General features: G+C 32.7%; 1 protein-coding gene across 4 annotated transcripts in view; it reads right to left on the reverse strand.

Annotated features, from left to right (window-relative positions):
- Window positions 1-721: 721 nt before the first annotated feature.
- The window catches only part of fstl5 (follistatin-like 5), a 281,857-nt gene continuing 264,938 nt past the window's right edge, over window positions 722-17,640 (reverse strand). For all 4 annotated transcript variants that reach the window (XM_088633293.1, XM_088633292.1, XM_088633295.1 and 1 more), the window contains 3 exons: window positions 15,907-16,014; window positions 14,825-14,949; window positions 722-3,257 (listed from right to left, as the gene is read on the reverse strand). In XM_088633293.1, the coding sequence (XP_088489419.1) occupies window positions 2,555-3,257; window positions 14,825-14,949; window positions 15,907-16,014 (936 nt within the window). In that variant the 3' untranslated portion in view covers window positions 722-2,554. The remainder of the gene's footprint in view (window positions 3,258-14,824; window positions 14,950-15,906; window positions 16,015-17,640) is intronic.

Consider the following 17,640-nt stretch of genomic DNA (forward strand, 5'->3'; position numbering starts at 1 on the left):
TAGCTGAACTAACTTGCTCTTAGCCCCAGATTCAAAAAGATTTCTCCTTTTGCTGGGGAATTGTGAGTGCTAATCTTTGACCAGTTTTATCCATTATCCGTTCAGAATAGGTAGGTTCAATGTATGTAGATAGGTCCTTTTTCAGGCCAAAAAGACCCATGGGGAATTGGGGGGCAAAGGCCACCATGTTTCTTTCATCATCTGACACTGGAGGTGGAAGTGATATGGTCAGCATCACACTCTTGACAGCCTATTACCCCTGGAAGGATTAACTCCCAGTACTCATTTGAAAAGCAGGCTGAGTGGTCCTGGGAGCTGTCTGGAAGGAATGAGAGCAAGCTACATCATTTGCCCCTACCTGGGATTGAACCCAGGACCTTCTGATCAGGAGCTAGACACCCTTGCCGTCTGAGCTACCATGGCTCCACTTGAGAGAGAGTAGACCTGAGTAAAGTTTACAAATCACCAAAGATAATGAGAAACCAATGGATTTATTTAAAATGAGCAATGAAACAAAAAACAGAGGATACAAACGGAAACTATTGAGAAGTGCATTTTAAAGTCATAATTTGGAACACTAATCCTGAGCAAGCTGCATGAGAGAAAAGTAATACTTCAAATGCATTTGAATTTGGATATTTGAAGATTAGCTTAGTAAAGTGTAATGCTTTGGTCCACCTTTAATTAATCGTATACATTTAGACACAAAAAGTCATGACAGTTATATTTTAAAATGTATGGGCTTTATTGTTCTGTCAATGACAAGCATATCTCTACATGAAGAACAGCCACATGAATTAACATACATGACTAAATGTAAAAGACAGACAAAATTTTATTAATCAACATCACTTTATACTTGATCACTTATGAAGAAATATTTTTTCTTAAAAATGAAATTGGTTCAATTTCTAGAAATTATAATCTGAATTTTCAAACACGTCTGCAAACTATCAAGTGGTATATCACACTGCCCATTTAACTATTTTCTTAACACAACTAGAAAAATTATAAGTCACAAGACATTAGTAAAAAGCTGTGAGGATATGACAAGTTCTATTCTATGTCAAAGAGTATTATAAAAAGATCAAACTTTTAAATGATTGCCTTGAAGTTTTACAGCAGGTTAACATTAAAATAAAAAATATAAAATTTATTTTTTAGTCAGCAACCATTTAGCAAGCTTAAACCTTGTGTAATTTAAGCCCAATAATCCAAAGAAACCTAAGAACTTTGTTAAATCTGAAAAGGTTCATCCTAAAAATGCCCTTATCTAGGCAGGTTTTAAGAATGAAAATGCATAGACTACACCCATCTAGGTAGAGAATTGTTCTAAGAAGCACACACTACCTTGTGCTTATAGTATTTCAAAAGACGTTCAAAAGTCTGATTCTTACTTTCATTATTTTCAGAACTAAAATCCTCAAATATTATGACAACTGTATTTTAAGGTTCTGCAGAAAGCATTTTAGGATATTTTATTTAAAATTGAGCTATATTTTGCATAAAGCATTGGTCCTAGTTCTTTTTTTCATGGTGCTTTAATATAATTGAGAATCAACAGTAAAGTCTTTTCTTCCCATGAGATGCACATCAGAACACATGTGACTCAGCCAGGGCTCATCTTACTGCTTTATCCTGGTTGCACACACCTCAAAACCTATTGTAAATTATAACTTAAGCAAAGCTTACCAATCAATTTTATTTTACAAATAGATAATGTTCATTGTAGATTTCTTAGTGAATCAGCTAGTTTTGAAGCCAAACAAAACTCTGACTTTCCTGCATGCACTATAATTTCAGTAAATTTCTGTTGCCAATTGTTTAACTCACATTTTTTTCTTTCATAATATTGCAAATTATTATTAAATCAAAACAACAGTTGTTGTGTATCCTCTTGTAATCACCTATTTGAACATTCAACATTAGACAAAACACAAAAAGCCCAATAAGGAAGATGTATTTATAGGGGTTTACCTGACCCTCTTTTTAAAAGTTTAAACCTCCACTCATCGTGAAAGAAAGTAGTGGTGATCTGAATTATATTCCGTTATATTCAATAACAAGCATTCTATAGCCACAATGGGGATAATTATTTTGCTGCAGATCATGTAAGTGTATCCCTTGAAGGCACAAAAGCACGATTGAACAGTGGACAAGACTCTGATGCAGAAATTTCAAATATTAAAGGTCAAGCAACATCTTTTTTCTGTTTTCATCCCAAAGAAAAATCAATGGGATATATGGATCACAAATCAAATTAATTTCATTATGGCATTTCAAAACTCTTTGTGGCTAAAGATTAATTATGTCTGTTTCAATTTTATACCATAAATTATATAACTAAATACAGAATTTAGTGTAAAAATCCCTACTGACTGTAAGTCAGTTACTTGTTTCCATTCTTTTTGTGATTAGGTTTTTCCAGCATTGGGCTATTCACTTTTTTCAATTTAAAAAGAACTTTTTACATGTTATTAAAATGGAAAAAGGGTGTACATTGAATACCCAATTAAGTGCAACAGTATCCCACATAAGGAGCGACAGTAAGTGTTTATTGTTCCCCAACCCACATGATTGTGTTACCTTTCAACACATCTGTAATCTCACAATTCAGCTTGTTCAGTCGACCATCCAAAATGAACAGAGATTCTCTTGAAGGTGTCATGAGGTACTGACCAAACAATCCACTGTCCTTGATCACACGGTTCTTGGCATTCCAGGGCCATTCTACTGCTTTCATAGGCTCCTTGAGACTCTTTATCATCTTGACTTTACCAGTGGCTAACTCAACATACAAAACATCTGTCTGTAGGCCAGAACTGGCAAAGACATTGTACTGATGTGCTTCAGTGAAGGAAGGTTGGAAAGCCACTTCAGAGATGTGTAAATTTGTGTGAATGTCAAAAGCTTCTTGAATCTCACCTCGGATTGTAATTGACTGCACTCTCATAAGACCTTTCTCATCATCAATACTGACAAGGAAGTGTCCATCTGGAGACATATACGGGGTGCCAGTTACATTTCCATTATATCCAATCACTGAGTCGGTTATACTGTCCACTATGAGCTGAGGTTTAATAGCATTAGTCATATTGGGCTTGCAGCTGATGAAGTAGTAGCCTCCCAGGTGAGTATAGGCCATGGACTTTGGTATACAGTTATATTCTTTCAGGCTTATCTTCTTCACATAGGATGTTGTCTCAAGGTCAATTTTATGAAGTACTGGTTCATTTTTATGAAGAATGACTCCAAACCTTTAAAAAAATGAAAACAACATAATTTTCAGTTATGGAATAAAAGATGCCATTTGTCATCTACTGTATATTGTAGATCTACTGTATATCTACTGTACAGGTATATTGAAAAAAAAATCTCATGGGACAAAAACAGTTTTCCACCTTGGTGTAATATCTACAATATCTTTTATGACTGTTATTACATCATTTATATATAAATACATTTATCCAGGGCTGTGTTGGCTCAGGTCTCTAGTTAAAAGATATTTCATGGTTTTTAAATACAAGTATATCATGTGCCATGTATTGTGCAGTTTTAAAGAATTTCATTTGATTTGTTGCATCTGAAACAAGAGCAGCTAATATGTAAAAAAGATTATCAAATCATCTAAGAATTAAATTATGATTTTCTTTCTCTCTAAGTCACTTTCAGTTACATAAAGTACGAAAAAGTGAGTATGAAATAGACAAAGCATATAATATTTTTCACAGATATCTACTCGATGCTGTGCAAGGGGCAGTGGCTTTTAGCAATTTACACAGAAACCATCAAAAAATATACATTCATAGATAAAATGAAGACAAACCAATGATTTGTGTTTATTATGTGAAATGCAAACAATTAAACAATGTCATATATACTGTAGATTATTTGAAAATAATAATATTTCATTTGAATAAATAGGAGTTTTTTTTTATTGAGGCCTATACAGCAGCAAATTAATTGTAACGTGTCAGGACAGACAAAAAAGGAAAAGCCTATTGAAATGAATAAACATTGTCAATCTCCCCTTAAATAACATCACAAATTCTGTGTAACACCTTAAATGTAATTATGTTCTTCCAGCTATGCAGTTTGTTGTTGACTTAGTGCCTAACTAATCAAGATACCATGGCATTATATTTTCAAATATATTGTAATATGTATTGTACTGTATATGTCATGTCATTTGCCAAACTACTTTAGGTTTGCAATACAGGTATTGACCAGGCTCAACACTACTTAGCTTCAATGGGTAGCCAGTTGAGAGCTGCAGGATGATATGGTTGCTGGCGTATTGTCTACAGTATGTTCATTATTAAAATAATTATTACTTAAGATAGAAAAATGTTTTTTTAAATAAAAATAGAATATGTCATGGAAGGCATCTGAACATACTGTACTGTATAAACAGCCTTATTTCAACATAGAGTTTCCAGAGCACCTCCATGTTACTGTTTAGTGGGAATAGGCCATTGATGTCAAAAACGATACAAGCAAATGATATGCAAAATGATTTAATACATTCAGGATTGTTAAAACCCAAGAGATAAAATGTTTGGTGAGACAGTTTAATTATCACATAGATAAGCTCAGCAGAATATATACATTAAGAAAGAAATGCAAAAGGGAAAGAAGAATAATGTCTTTGTTTAATGAATTATAATTTGAGGGCTATGATTATTTATTTTAATTATTGATTATCTCACTCAGTCTATTTCTGTAATTCACTGCAATACATGTTTTACCTACCACTATTGCAAATTTATTTAGTCCCAGTTTCATTGAGAAAATAAGTCTGAATTAATGTGGCATTGAATTTAGATGATTATCCAGGTGTCTTCTATTGTATATATAAAAAATATTACAGAAATGTGAAAACAATATTCATGGCTAACAATGTTGTATTAGAGAAGAAAGCCTTGAATGATATCTGGTTTGATTCAGAACATTGTTCTAATTTGAACATATAAAATATTTTTGTGCATGAGCACAATTTATGTGGCTGATTCTACTTTGTCTTTCATGAATAAACTAACAAAATTAACTAATTAACTAATTAATATAATGAATACAGAGGTTGAATAAATGCACAAATATGGATAGGAGTTTGCTGCTGGACACTGATCTAGAACTGTGCTCTGTGAGTACTAAGTGAAAACTGAAAGTGAATTTAAAATAGAGAACAGGAAACACTAATTTACACAAAGATTTAAACAAAAGGTTATGGTACTCTGGAACAAGTGGCCCGCAATTGGTTGAAACCAATAGGATATTAAAAAATATGTGTGATATCTTCAGATTATTGAGCTAGATTTTTAAAATATATTATATTTCACTAAAAGAACCTTACCATATTCATGCAATTACCATATTCATGCAGAGCCCATGATTTTTATTTAGGGATTTTCAACATCCCGAATTGTAATTTATAAAACAAAAATGCTTTATTGCCAAATATCACTATGGTTTAGTCATGAAAAAATAAGTACCGTAAGTTTGTAAATGTGGGGATGATATTTGAATCATTTAAATTATTTTATCTTTACAGAAAATTTACATTTCTATGTGTATGGCATTTCTAGAAGAAGCAAGATTTGCAAAATAATATAACATTTTAAACATTTTAAAAGGAATTTTAAGTGCTCTTCTTTAATATGACTGTTGTTTCACTTCTGATCAAATCTTTTTAACGTGAAGAAATTTCAAAATAATTACAGATTAAATAAGTACAGATTTTACAAAAAGCATGTGTGATAATAAAGTAATTTGTAGCATGTTAAGTCAAAATTAAATAAAGATGAATATTTAACAAAAGATCAATTAATTTTGTATTTCTTTTAGATTTATCTTGGAGGTAATCATATGTGTATATATAAACTTCCAATCCTTGCAAAATGTCCTAGGATCAAAGAGGATCACCACTATCAATTTATTCTACAGAAACCATTCAGGTGTAAAAGAAATTTAGCATACAGTTGAACACAAGTGTGACTCTTAGAAGATAAAGCATTATCAAACAACTCTGTGGGATAAAAGGGTTTTGGATGTTTTATACAGTATCTTGTCAAAATATCTTCTGTAGAACATGTACTTTTAATTAAACAACAAACTGCCAAAAGCATAATGTATCAGGCAAAATAGTCGTAGTCATATTGTGAGGACAGCTCTCCTAGTTTTTCTTTTTGTAATTCTGCTGCCTGTTTTGTGAATTTTTTAATGTTATAGAGTGCTAACTGCATTAACGTGGGAGAATTATGAAGACATGTAATGATAAAAGCATTTTCTATTATGAATTACAATTTTTGATTTTGAAAATCCCCAAATGATATATATTATTAACATAATTTTCATTTTATTACAGAAATTGTTAATAAAATTGATATGTAAAAAACATAAGTTTATTGCATTAATCAGTTATTAAACATATAAGAATTATTGAGGTTTATGTTACAAGACATAATGGGAATTTTATGGTGATCTGTTCTGCAACTTCTCAAGAACTCACAATACTTCACACAAGAGAACTGGTCTCTGTTCATCGTAATCTCAATGAAATGAGAAGGAAAGAAATGGTTTACTAAGAGGCCCAACACACAAAATGTGACTATTCTGGTCTCGTTGGTTTTGAGACCAATACCTTGTCAAGATGTCTTCATTAATGGCACTTGGGTGGAGTAACCAGTACAAGCAGAGCAAGTGTTTCATCAAGTGTGAAATACAGTTTCAATTTAGCTCTGAGCAAAACTGCCTTCAGTTCCACCCTCACACAATGAACAAGATGGTCCTACTAGAAGCTGTTTAATATGAAAGAAACATATATTTTAAGACAAGATGTTTGTTAGGAGATTCAGTAAGTAAAAACTTTATACTACTATGACAGTAGTCGGCTTAATCATTATCTGAGAGGAGGCATCTGTTATTTGCACTCCTTTCTGTATAAATGTTATGTGCTCCCTTTTACCTGGGGTATGTGTTAACCTGGAAAGGGCTTAGAAAGATGATGACTGGTGCGCTGCAGGAAGAAGCCCAGACTCCAAAGGGGGAGTGAATGAAAGACAGAGAACAATGGACTGTTCATTTTGTTTGATTTTGTTAGTTTTTACCAGCGAGGAATAATAAAATAGCCTATGCTATAACTTTTCTGGTAACTATTAAATTTTTTGTGTTGTTTTATGGAGATGCATTAAAAATGTATAGAATATAGAATTTGTTTTAATTTGATTGTTCAATTAATACTATTAAAAACAGTTGCCTACATTAGCCACACATTTTGTCACAGTCCATGTGGACTAATCAAATGCATGTTTACCTTATCAATGCAACACAGTCTAAAAATGATTATTTTAAAGGCATGTAAGTTTTGAATATCATGTTTGCTAGCAGTTAAAATAACTGTCTGAAAGCATTATTGTATTTTGTCCCACAAATAAAGTCATGCTTTCCTGATTTTAAAATTAGGTTACTCTTTAGTTGAGAGAAGTATTACATATTATTGGGATGTGTGTCTTAGATGATTGGAGGTGTGTTTGAGAATACAGTTTAAACCTTTTGTTGACCTGAATGTGCTATACTAATGTTGAGATCTGGATCCAGCAGAATAATTTCTTATGACTGGTGAATCTGCTCTGGAATTAAGAGTGGAAAATGAACTAGGACACATAGTGCTTAATGAGCCTCTTATTGTCCACATCCAGGGACTTTTTGTTTTTGAGCTCAAGTGAATAAAGTTGTGCCTGAGAGTCCTGAAATCTACTTTCTAGTTGCATAAAGTTGTCCCATTTCTGCTGGTGTTCATTTGTCTTTCGGTTCTAACCTTCCAGTCTGCATTAACTCTACTGTTGGGTATAGGCTGACAGTATTTGCTGTTCAAGCACAGCATTGGCCACAACACAGGGTGACACATTTATTTTACATTTTTTAATTTCACATTTTACATTTTTATGCTAACTGCTTTTCTTTTTTTTATCACCTTATCATAATAAATGTCTCCTGCTCGCTGACTACAGTTAATTTGCTTATTGCCCTCTACATACAGTTGCTCAGTGTTCCACATTATCTCTGCTTGCAGTTTTCAAGGCAATCATATCAATCTTTACTCCCTTCCTAGCCACTGTATTGATTCTTTATACATATCTGAAAAGTAGAATCCAGCTCAGTGTCTGCTCCTTTGCAATTCTCTGACCCATACACATTCCACAGCTAATAATTTCTGAATTTGTGCCTAGCCTTTAGTTTAGTACATGAATTTATGTGCAGTTTCCCCAGAGCTTTGGGAATATTACATTTGTCTATTTTCGCATGTCTTGATTTTATAAACATTTTCATACAGGCTACTGTTTGCTTCCTGCAATGCAATAATGACTTTCACGTTTGTGCTAGTCTGTTTTTTATTGCCATTTTTGTTCAGTTTCAAGCTTCCTTATGCAGCATATGCTCCATAGTCATTCCCACCCAATGTGCTAATGGTAAAGATATTTCATTTTACTGTCTGTAACTTACTGTATAGCATTAGACGTATTTTTTTTAATATACCTTCTGTAAAGAATTTTGTTTTGAATATTTTTAAGAACCTCACCCCCATGAGAAAAAATTACTTTTACTTACTTTTGTGTGTCACTCTGCACTATATTGTAATAAGGTTGAATCTCATTTTTGAATTCATACTAATGCTGCACCAACAGAAGGTTGCACATTATTACAAAGGCAAGTGGTTTGCAGTGCAAATACCTGTTGAATTTGCCTCTTTTTCCTTGTCTGATGCTTCCTCTGCATAGTTTTGTGTGGTAAGAGCAAAACATATTTGTGTAGGTCATTTATAAATAACTTTGCCATCAGATAAACTATTAAGCTATCCTATAAGGTGTTTTTTCTGTATTCAAAGTGTTATTTGAAGTGCTCACTATGTTGGGCTGCCAAAATAGCATTCCTAACTGGCTTGGGTATAGTACACTGTATGTACTGCTCAAATTCAGTTTCAAGCTCAGTAAATCTAACCACTGGCACCAGCTCTTTTCTCTCAAGTTCTCTATGGCTCTGGCACCTGTCTCTTTTTACCTCTATTTTGATACAAATGCACTGCCCACACTGCTCAGAACATAGACACCAAGTATTTATCTTCTGCTCCTGCAACCCCAAGCTGTTATGCTAGCAGTTTATGATTCACGAGTGTAGCAATGTCTTAGCTAACTGCTGGCTTTAGCCCTCTAATCTATGACACTAAACTAAACAGTACCAACTTACAAGATAAACCACCTGCATTTTTTTCAAATGTAAACTGGAAGAATCTTGAAAAAAACAACTAATGCAGTTAACACAGGTGTCTTGCAAGGACGCATTACACTTATATTGTTAGCTATAGAGTGGAAAGGAAAGGAATGCCACATATAGTCACAGAAAATCGCCAATACTCGAGTAGTAGTAGTAAGTCATTTCATATTCAGTAGTTGATCTTTAATATATAAGTAAAGTAATGGGGGTGCTCAGATTCGATCATAGGTCTGAAGGGTGTGCTTCAGCAAAAAAGTTTTAAAACTGTTGTAATCTTTCAATCTTTCATCTTTACATTTTTTTAACTGCTTCATCCTATTCAGATCACAATTATGGTTATGATATTCTAAGGAAATAAGCATAAAATAAATTAAATATGTTCTTTGCGTTTGTAATTTGTTTTAATCTGTGTGCTTATTTTACATTTATGTATGCTAAAGGCAAAAAGATCATATATGATAAGATAAGATCACTTTATTGGCCATGTACAATTTCTTGTATCAGGAATTTGTCTTTTCGCATTTCGCATTTCGTATTTTGCATTGTCTTTCAAATGGGAGCTAGTGCACTTTTTCTGTTTTCTGTTGTTTTTTGGTCTTGCACCTAAACTTGTCGGCTACAATAGAGTAAACCAAAACTTTTTTCTCTTTAACCTCTCTCTCATACAAATAAATGAAAACATTCCAAATTCCACAACATGACAATTTTCTCTTTTTTTTGCGAACTAAACAGTTCTATACACATATAATACCGGTGTGGCTCTGTTACTGATTTTTTTTAATTTATTTTCATTTTTTTAAGTTAAATAGAAATTCTCAAAAATATAATGTAACACTACATATTTAGCTTAAGCATTATAGAGTCTGATATACAGTATGTGGCATAGTTATTGGAAATTACTAAGAAATTCAGTAAATTAATTAAGTAATTAATTTCCATTCTTGCGTGGTTTAAAAGTAGTAAATAAGAAAAAAGAGAGATCCATTCAGTATATGTACATTTTCTCAGATGTGGCATATACAGTACTCTCCAAAAACTTGTGCCTTGCACAATTTAGACCCTTGCACAGTTTTTATATTTTTGTTGCTTTACAGTCATTACACTTTGCAGTAGGAATTAATATTCCACTTATTCTATAATATTACTCCATATTCAAACCCTTTGCCTAAATTAATTTTAATTCACGCAATTACTTTAAGCCACACATTTAGCTGCATGAAGACTAAGACCAAGGAGCTTTCAAAACAACACAAAGATAAAGTTGTATAAAGGCACATAGCAGGAGAAGTGAAAAATCATTAAAATGTCTTTGAACATAGTAAAGTTGATCATTAAGTAGTGGAAGACACCCAGACACTACCTAGATTTGGCTGTCAGTCCAAACTGAACATCTGACCAATGGCAACTTTAAAACAGTTATTGAGTTCACTGGCTGAGAAGGGAGAAAGGTCCATTGGTCAAGAAAATCTTTGTCACTACACAAAGAAGATTTGTGTGAAAGGGAAAAAATTCAAATACCACATTGCATTTGCAGCAATGCATCTAAGTAATACTGCAAACAATTGGCAAAACATTTTCGTAGTCAGATAAGATGAAATTGGAACTCTTGGGTCTACATGTCAAAAATTACATCTGACACAAACTCAACATTCAGTAGTGCATTATTCATTCAGCACCATCTCTACTGTCAAGCATGGTAGTGGCATCATTATGTGATAGTTCTGATTTTCATCAACAGGGACTTTGAAGCTTGTCAAAACTGATGAAAACGGAGAAAATCCTAGAGGAAATTGTGTTTCAGACCTCAAAGTGTAAATAAAATTTACCTTTCAGCAGGACAATGATCCAAAACAGAAGACCAAAGAAACACAAGAATTGTTTAAGAATAGAAAATTGAACCCCTTTGAAATGCCAAGTTAATGTCCTGATGAATTATTTTAAGACTTTGTGAAAAATACTTGAAAATGGATGTCTGTAAGTGATTGACCCGAGAGAGCTTGAACAAGTCTGCCTAGAAGAATAAACTGGTATCCAGAATTGGAAGAGTGCCTGTAATTGTTGTTAAAGGTCCTTTCATCAAAGGTTGTGTTTGTGGGTCTGAAAACTTATGCAATCTCTATATTTCTGCTTCTTTTTTCTCTTTATTTTTTGCTGACTTTTGCTGTAACTTATCTTACCCTTAGAACTATTCACTTATAAACACACAAACTTTTAAAGAAATGTAAGAGAGAAACATAGGAGCATTCTGTTGGAGAATGTAAAATACTGTAAAACATTTGTTTTAAACAATGTTATTTTTTAGTATACTTTGAATAATATTCTGGTAATTGCTGTTCTTCAAACTTTGGGCCTTTCCTTTTCTTCTCACTTTCAATTATAGCATCTTTCCTTCGGTAAGGACTGCAGTTCAGAATACCTACTTTTCATTTGTTCAGGTGTGCATTCTTATGTTCATGTTAGATGACCATATGGTTAGAAAGTTTTTGTGAATACCTTGTGCATATAATTACCCTCTTTAGTTCACTTTTCACATTGTTTGCATAAATCAACATACATTTATCATGTACATCATTTATACATTCATACATACAGTATTCTACTTTTTTGTAAAAATGTTATTCACAAAGTTAAAAGGTGATCAAAGGCTACTATTTATGGTTTGAGAATATACTGTCACATTTCATATGCACCAATGGCAGTAGGTAACAGATTTATAAAACTACTATTATGGCAGTAGTTTTATAAATCTGTTACATGATGTCATAAGAATTCTGAAATAAGCAAAGCTGGGTCCTGTCACTACAGGAATAGGAGATATACAAGGAAAAACTTGGCTGCTATTAGAAGTGGTGTTGGTAGATTAGTACTGTAGGTCGCACTTTCCTTTTTAGACCAGAACTTCCAAAACTAATGCCATAGGTATTATCGTCCATTGGATGAAATAGTAAACTGAACAAGATTCCATGAAACATTTTAAATGATTGGATAACCCTCCATTATAGTAATTAATTATAATAATTGATTGTTACATATTTGTTGTTTAAAATGAATTGTGTTGATTACACACTTGATACACATTTATTTTAAAACCTGCTATTACTTCATGCTTTCAAATTGTACCTAATACAAATCCAGCAATTTATTTGTTTTCTTCTAGCACTTGCAAACTCTTTGATTAGATTTTTTTACCTTAAATTGGGGATATAAGTCTTTTCTGTGAAGTGAACATTTTGACATTTTGCTTCTCTGGAACTTTAAAAAATATCTGCTTTACAATTGAAATCCAATGGTCTTTATAAATATTTTTTATAAAAAACATTCTGAGGTGCTTGTGCCACTCTTGAACTATTAATTGCAATACATGATGTGTCTTTTGATGCTACATATATATAGTATATAATTATTCAAATTCAATTCGATGTGGTATTCAACAATAAAACATAGCAAAAAATGTATGGTTATATACTTTATAACTGGTAAAACATTTGAATTTTTGGAAGGTAGCATTGAAATAATTCCCCAGGAAAATCCCCAGTTATACAGTACCTTGTTTTTGGAAAAAATAACTAATAAGATCATTTTTACATCCAGGCTATGAAATAGCCTGTGATATTCTGATAGCTAGGGGAGAAAATAATCAAATCGCGTCCGAATCACAAAAGGAGCTAACATGCAATAGTAAATATTTAATGTAAATAGAATATACTGTATGAATGGAACCTCGTTCAAAGGCCTGAGTAAGCAGTTTCATCAGAGGATTCAAAGGGACAGGATTACAAATAGAACTTTGTTCAGATACTACATTTCTGGCAGAGTCTCAGCACAGTAGAGTCCATGTTAAGTCATCTTCAAGGTCAGTCATGCAGATGACAAATCTAAGCTGTTCTCGAACATTCTCAGTATAATAGCAATACTTTCTGTAAATGCTCAGAAGGGAGATCATTTCATGTGAGAAAAGGGACAGCGGTGGAGCTTTTCTAGGATAGGTTTACATGCATAGAAATATTATGCCTTCAAGCATATGTCTTTATAACTGTCGCAACAATCCTACTGGATACCATGGCTGGACAATGCAAAAAATTAAATCCAGTTTCAGGTTCATGGTAAAACTAAAAACCTTGTAAATTACCTTGTAAATATGGTACAAGTAATAGGTTTATTCCATGCTGAAAAAAAGAAGAAAGAGAACACAACGTTTCGGCCGTGGGGCCTTCTTCAGGTCACACACCCGAAGAAGGCTCAACGGACGAAACGTTGTGTTCTCTTTCTTCTTTTTTTCAGCATGGAATAAACCTATTACTTGTTCCTTTGCAGCCTACGCATGCTGACGCAGATACCCACCTGAACTTGTAAATATGGTAGTCTGCTTTAATTTAAGTTAAAAAGTGACTTATTTTTTGTTAAACAAATAAAAGACATTAAAGCTAAACCCCTGATTATCGTTATGGGAATCAACTACTTGAACTTGATTTATTCTCAAAATAGCCATAATTCTTTATTTATAATATTCAAAATTAAAATCTAGAGGATACTTCAAGAAAATATCTGTAAGTGAAATGAATCCTAAAATATATTAATTTTCCATATTGACTGCTAATGTCCACCTGATTCATACTCTTTATAACAAGAATTAACTTGTAGTTGTCGTAAGGGTTATTTCATACCTTTATGAAGACCCACAGAAACACATCATAAAGAATATGAAAAACGACTAAAATTATTCAATATAAACACTTGTTGTAAAGCTATCAATACTTGTCTTAAACAGTGATATTCCATTTCAATTTCAGCTGATATAAAACATTAACAGAAAGCCACCATCAAGGAATATGTATAGAACTAGAAGGTGATTTGACATTTTGATTTAATATTTAATAATGCACTTAATTAATATTTGCATACAATAATTTATAAACACTGAGTATGTATGGTTAACTACCTATTACTATAAACAGCATACTGTATGTACTGTATGTTTTATATGTTTTGTTTGTGTTTTCTAAAATCAATATTTACTCAATAAAGCAACATTTTCATAAATCTGAATTCTCATACAGGGCATGGAATAGGTTACCTTCTACGTGATACTCTATACTTGGTAACTGTAAGTTAGGAAATACCTTATAAAGTAATTCTGGCAGAAAGATGTAACAGTTCCTGTGTCTTACCAATCAATTTAAAGCTATTTTCCATACATTAATAGGTCATGAAATATTTAAAGAATATAGAAAATATTCTGTATATTTACAAAGAGTAAAAGGTCAGACTTGAAAGGCAAATAGTATTTTATCTGAGAACAATATACACTCATGAAATTCAATTTTTATTTATAAACTGTGAATGTTAACATATTTTGAATACCTTCTGTGTACTATATTTCCATTTTAAATTGTACAAAGCAAGAAATCGCCATGCATGAATTCTGCTTTTCTTTAAATTGAAATTGAAGTACTGATGAAAAGATGCTGTTTCTTTACTTTAAATTTGCCAATTTCAGTGAATGCAAGGTGGCTTGGGAATTAAGTTCAGATAAATACTGCCATTCTATCCTTACCTGATGTGACTGATAATAAGGGTTGTAGCTGGAATGAAAAAATCTTCCACCTTATCAAACCGGTTTCCAACTGGCTGTGTATGTATGGTATGATGGGACATGCTCCCACTGGCCTGATTGATCACCTAAATGGAAGACAAAGAAAAAAAATAAAAGGAAAAAATTAGGTAAAAAATATAATTTTAAAATTAGGTTCATGAGAAATTTATAATATTAGTCTAATATATGCGTCCATCAAATGTCTAAGTACTTTATCCCATACAGGATCATGGTGAGAACTGAAGCCTAATAGATCACCTAAATAGAAGACAAAGAAAACTAAGATGAAAAAATTCTCATTGTAAAATTGAGTTAATGACGAATTTATAATGTAAGTCTGATACATGCATCCATCTATTTTCTAACAGCTTTATCAGATACAGGGTCATGGGGAGAGCTGAAGTCGAACCCAGTCAGCAAAGGGCACAACATTTGATACACCCTGGATGGGATACCAATCTTATTTTGGTGAGATAAGTTTGGCTTAACATGCTTGGTTAATGGGTAGCCTCTTGGCCAAAGGGCAAGGAGGCTTGAACCCCATTCAGACTGGGTGAAAGGAGGGGTTCTGTAGCTGCTAGGTGGTCATGAGCTGGAGAAAGGATGCTTGAGACGACTGTGAACGGAGGTATTTGAGTTCAGTATATATAGCTAAATTCATAATGATGGTGATTAAGTACAGCTGTTTGAGATTGTTGATGGTATCCCATCTGAACTTCGGCTAATAACTTCCACTTAAGGTATTACAACTATATACAGTATAGGCAGTGGGAATATATAGACAGTGTAAACCATGTTATTAAATTAATATTTCTCTCATGTTTATTTAAAGATGAAATAAACAATACACTGTCAAAGTTGTTTTAAACAAGCATCAGAGCAAAGAATGCATGTAAATAACTCAAGAACACAAAAGTTCAATCTACTGTCCGGATAGTGTGTGGGCGTGGTCCTGGATACTGAGGTACTTCACATTATTAAATCATATGTAGTTAGCCTCAAGTCTTTTGTTTTTACATTTTTTAAAATCAAGCTATGATTACCTGGAGTGTGGGTGTAGTCTTCTCTTTATCTCCCCAGCTGAGAACCCAGACTTGATCATGGGATTTGTCATAGTGCAGTTTCACTGGAACTGGATCAGTGTTCACAGCCTAGTTTGTGAGAATAAGAAATTAATTTCTAATAACCTTTGTGATCCAATAATTTTCAGACATCAGAAGCATTTAATCATTTCCATTCTAAATTAATCACATACATTTCCAAAATCTCGAATTTTCTTTATTTTACCTGTGTTAGTCATATATTTATTTAATGCTGAACTTGGTGAAAAAGAAGCAATGATCACAAAATAAATGTGTACTACAAAAATATAATTCTAATAGTTTCCAGAATTGTTATGATAACTTTCTTCAATTTGAGATTATTAATATTGTATTACATATAACAAGTCACGTACAGTATATATATTGTAATACAGTATATATATTTTTTACAAGAAGGCTTTGCGGCCTTTTTAACAGCAAACAGTCATGAATTATGAGAATGAATATTAATTAGATGTGTCTGTTTCATAATTAGAAAGCAAAATTGTCTAAATAGACTTATAATTCTGCTTTTGTGTGTAGAAAATCAAGGTTTGCACCCAAAGCCTTTGTATCATCCTTACTGGCCTATGAGTTAATATTCATTCCCATGATTTATAGAAACTGACTACTGCAGACTATGTTCTGTTTATTTCTAATGGATGCACCATCCCATTTTATAGCTGGTTCCTTTTATATTTACAGTACTGAAAATTCAATGATTCAGTTAACCAGATTGACTTTTTACCACACTGTAATTTAGATTACAATAATCTTATCAAAAAAATTATTTATGCTAAAATGAAAACTAACATCTATTAGTAATCTAATCGCTGCAAGTTTTTGCAGAGTGCTTTAAACTAAGTCACAACTAGAATTATATCTGTAAATTGTGTTGTGTAATTCAACAAAAAGCCTAAGTTTAGAAAGTCATTTCACAGTGTTTAAAAAACCAAACGGTCTTACCTAGAAAAAATAAAGAACTAAACTTTGTTTGCCAAAGTGTCAGAAAAAGACCAGGTGGCTAATTAAGAGCAGCTAATTTAAACTAATGAAGCCAAGCCTCCAGGTGATTGACTAATGACTATATGTGACTGAAGCCAGCACATAAGTTTACTCTCGGGGACTTCCTACAAGTCTCTGAAGTGCTGTGGCTGAAACATGATCCTCCTCAGAACCAAAATGGTCCCTCCAGTCAGTTAGTGCATCAGAAGTAAACAACACAGCTTTTACCTTGAAGAATACAGTACAATGCTTAATTTAAAAAACACTATGTCTGTATGTCACACCAGATATCAAGTATGTGAAACATAATTTGTATTGCAGAGTAATAATGTAAGCTAAAAGAAAAAAAAAGAAAGGTTATTTTTATTTTAATCATTATTTATGGTGCATAAGATTAAGTGCAATATTTTTTAGATAGATGGTATTTTTTAGAACAGTTTCTAGTTCTGTGTATGCTCTGCCTTGGGGTTGCTGTGGTTTTTACATATTTTTGGGGGGCCCCCAAAATAAGTTCTGAAAATACAAAGAAAGATATCTTCCTTTTTGTCCATTATTCTAAACAAGGATATTTGTAGTTTACAAACTTTAATCTGGTCCTCAGAAAGGGAACTGGCTTGTTGATGTCATCAAAAACAATCCTAGAGCTGATTTAGGAGTCTTTGCATTTTTTCTCTTGGCATCACTGGATTT

This window comes from Lepisosteus platostomus, chromosome 1, assembly GCF_059453375.1.
Source record: "Lepisosteus platostomus isolate fLepPlt1 chromosome 1, fLepPlt1.hap1, whole genome shotgun sequence".
NCBI classification, from domain to species: domain Eukaryota; kingdom Metazoa; phylum Chordata; class Actinopteri; order Semionotiformes; family Lepisosteidae; genus Lepisosteus; species Lepisosteus platostomus.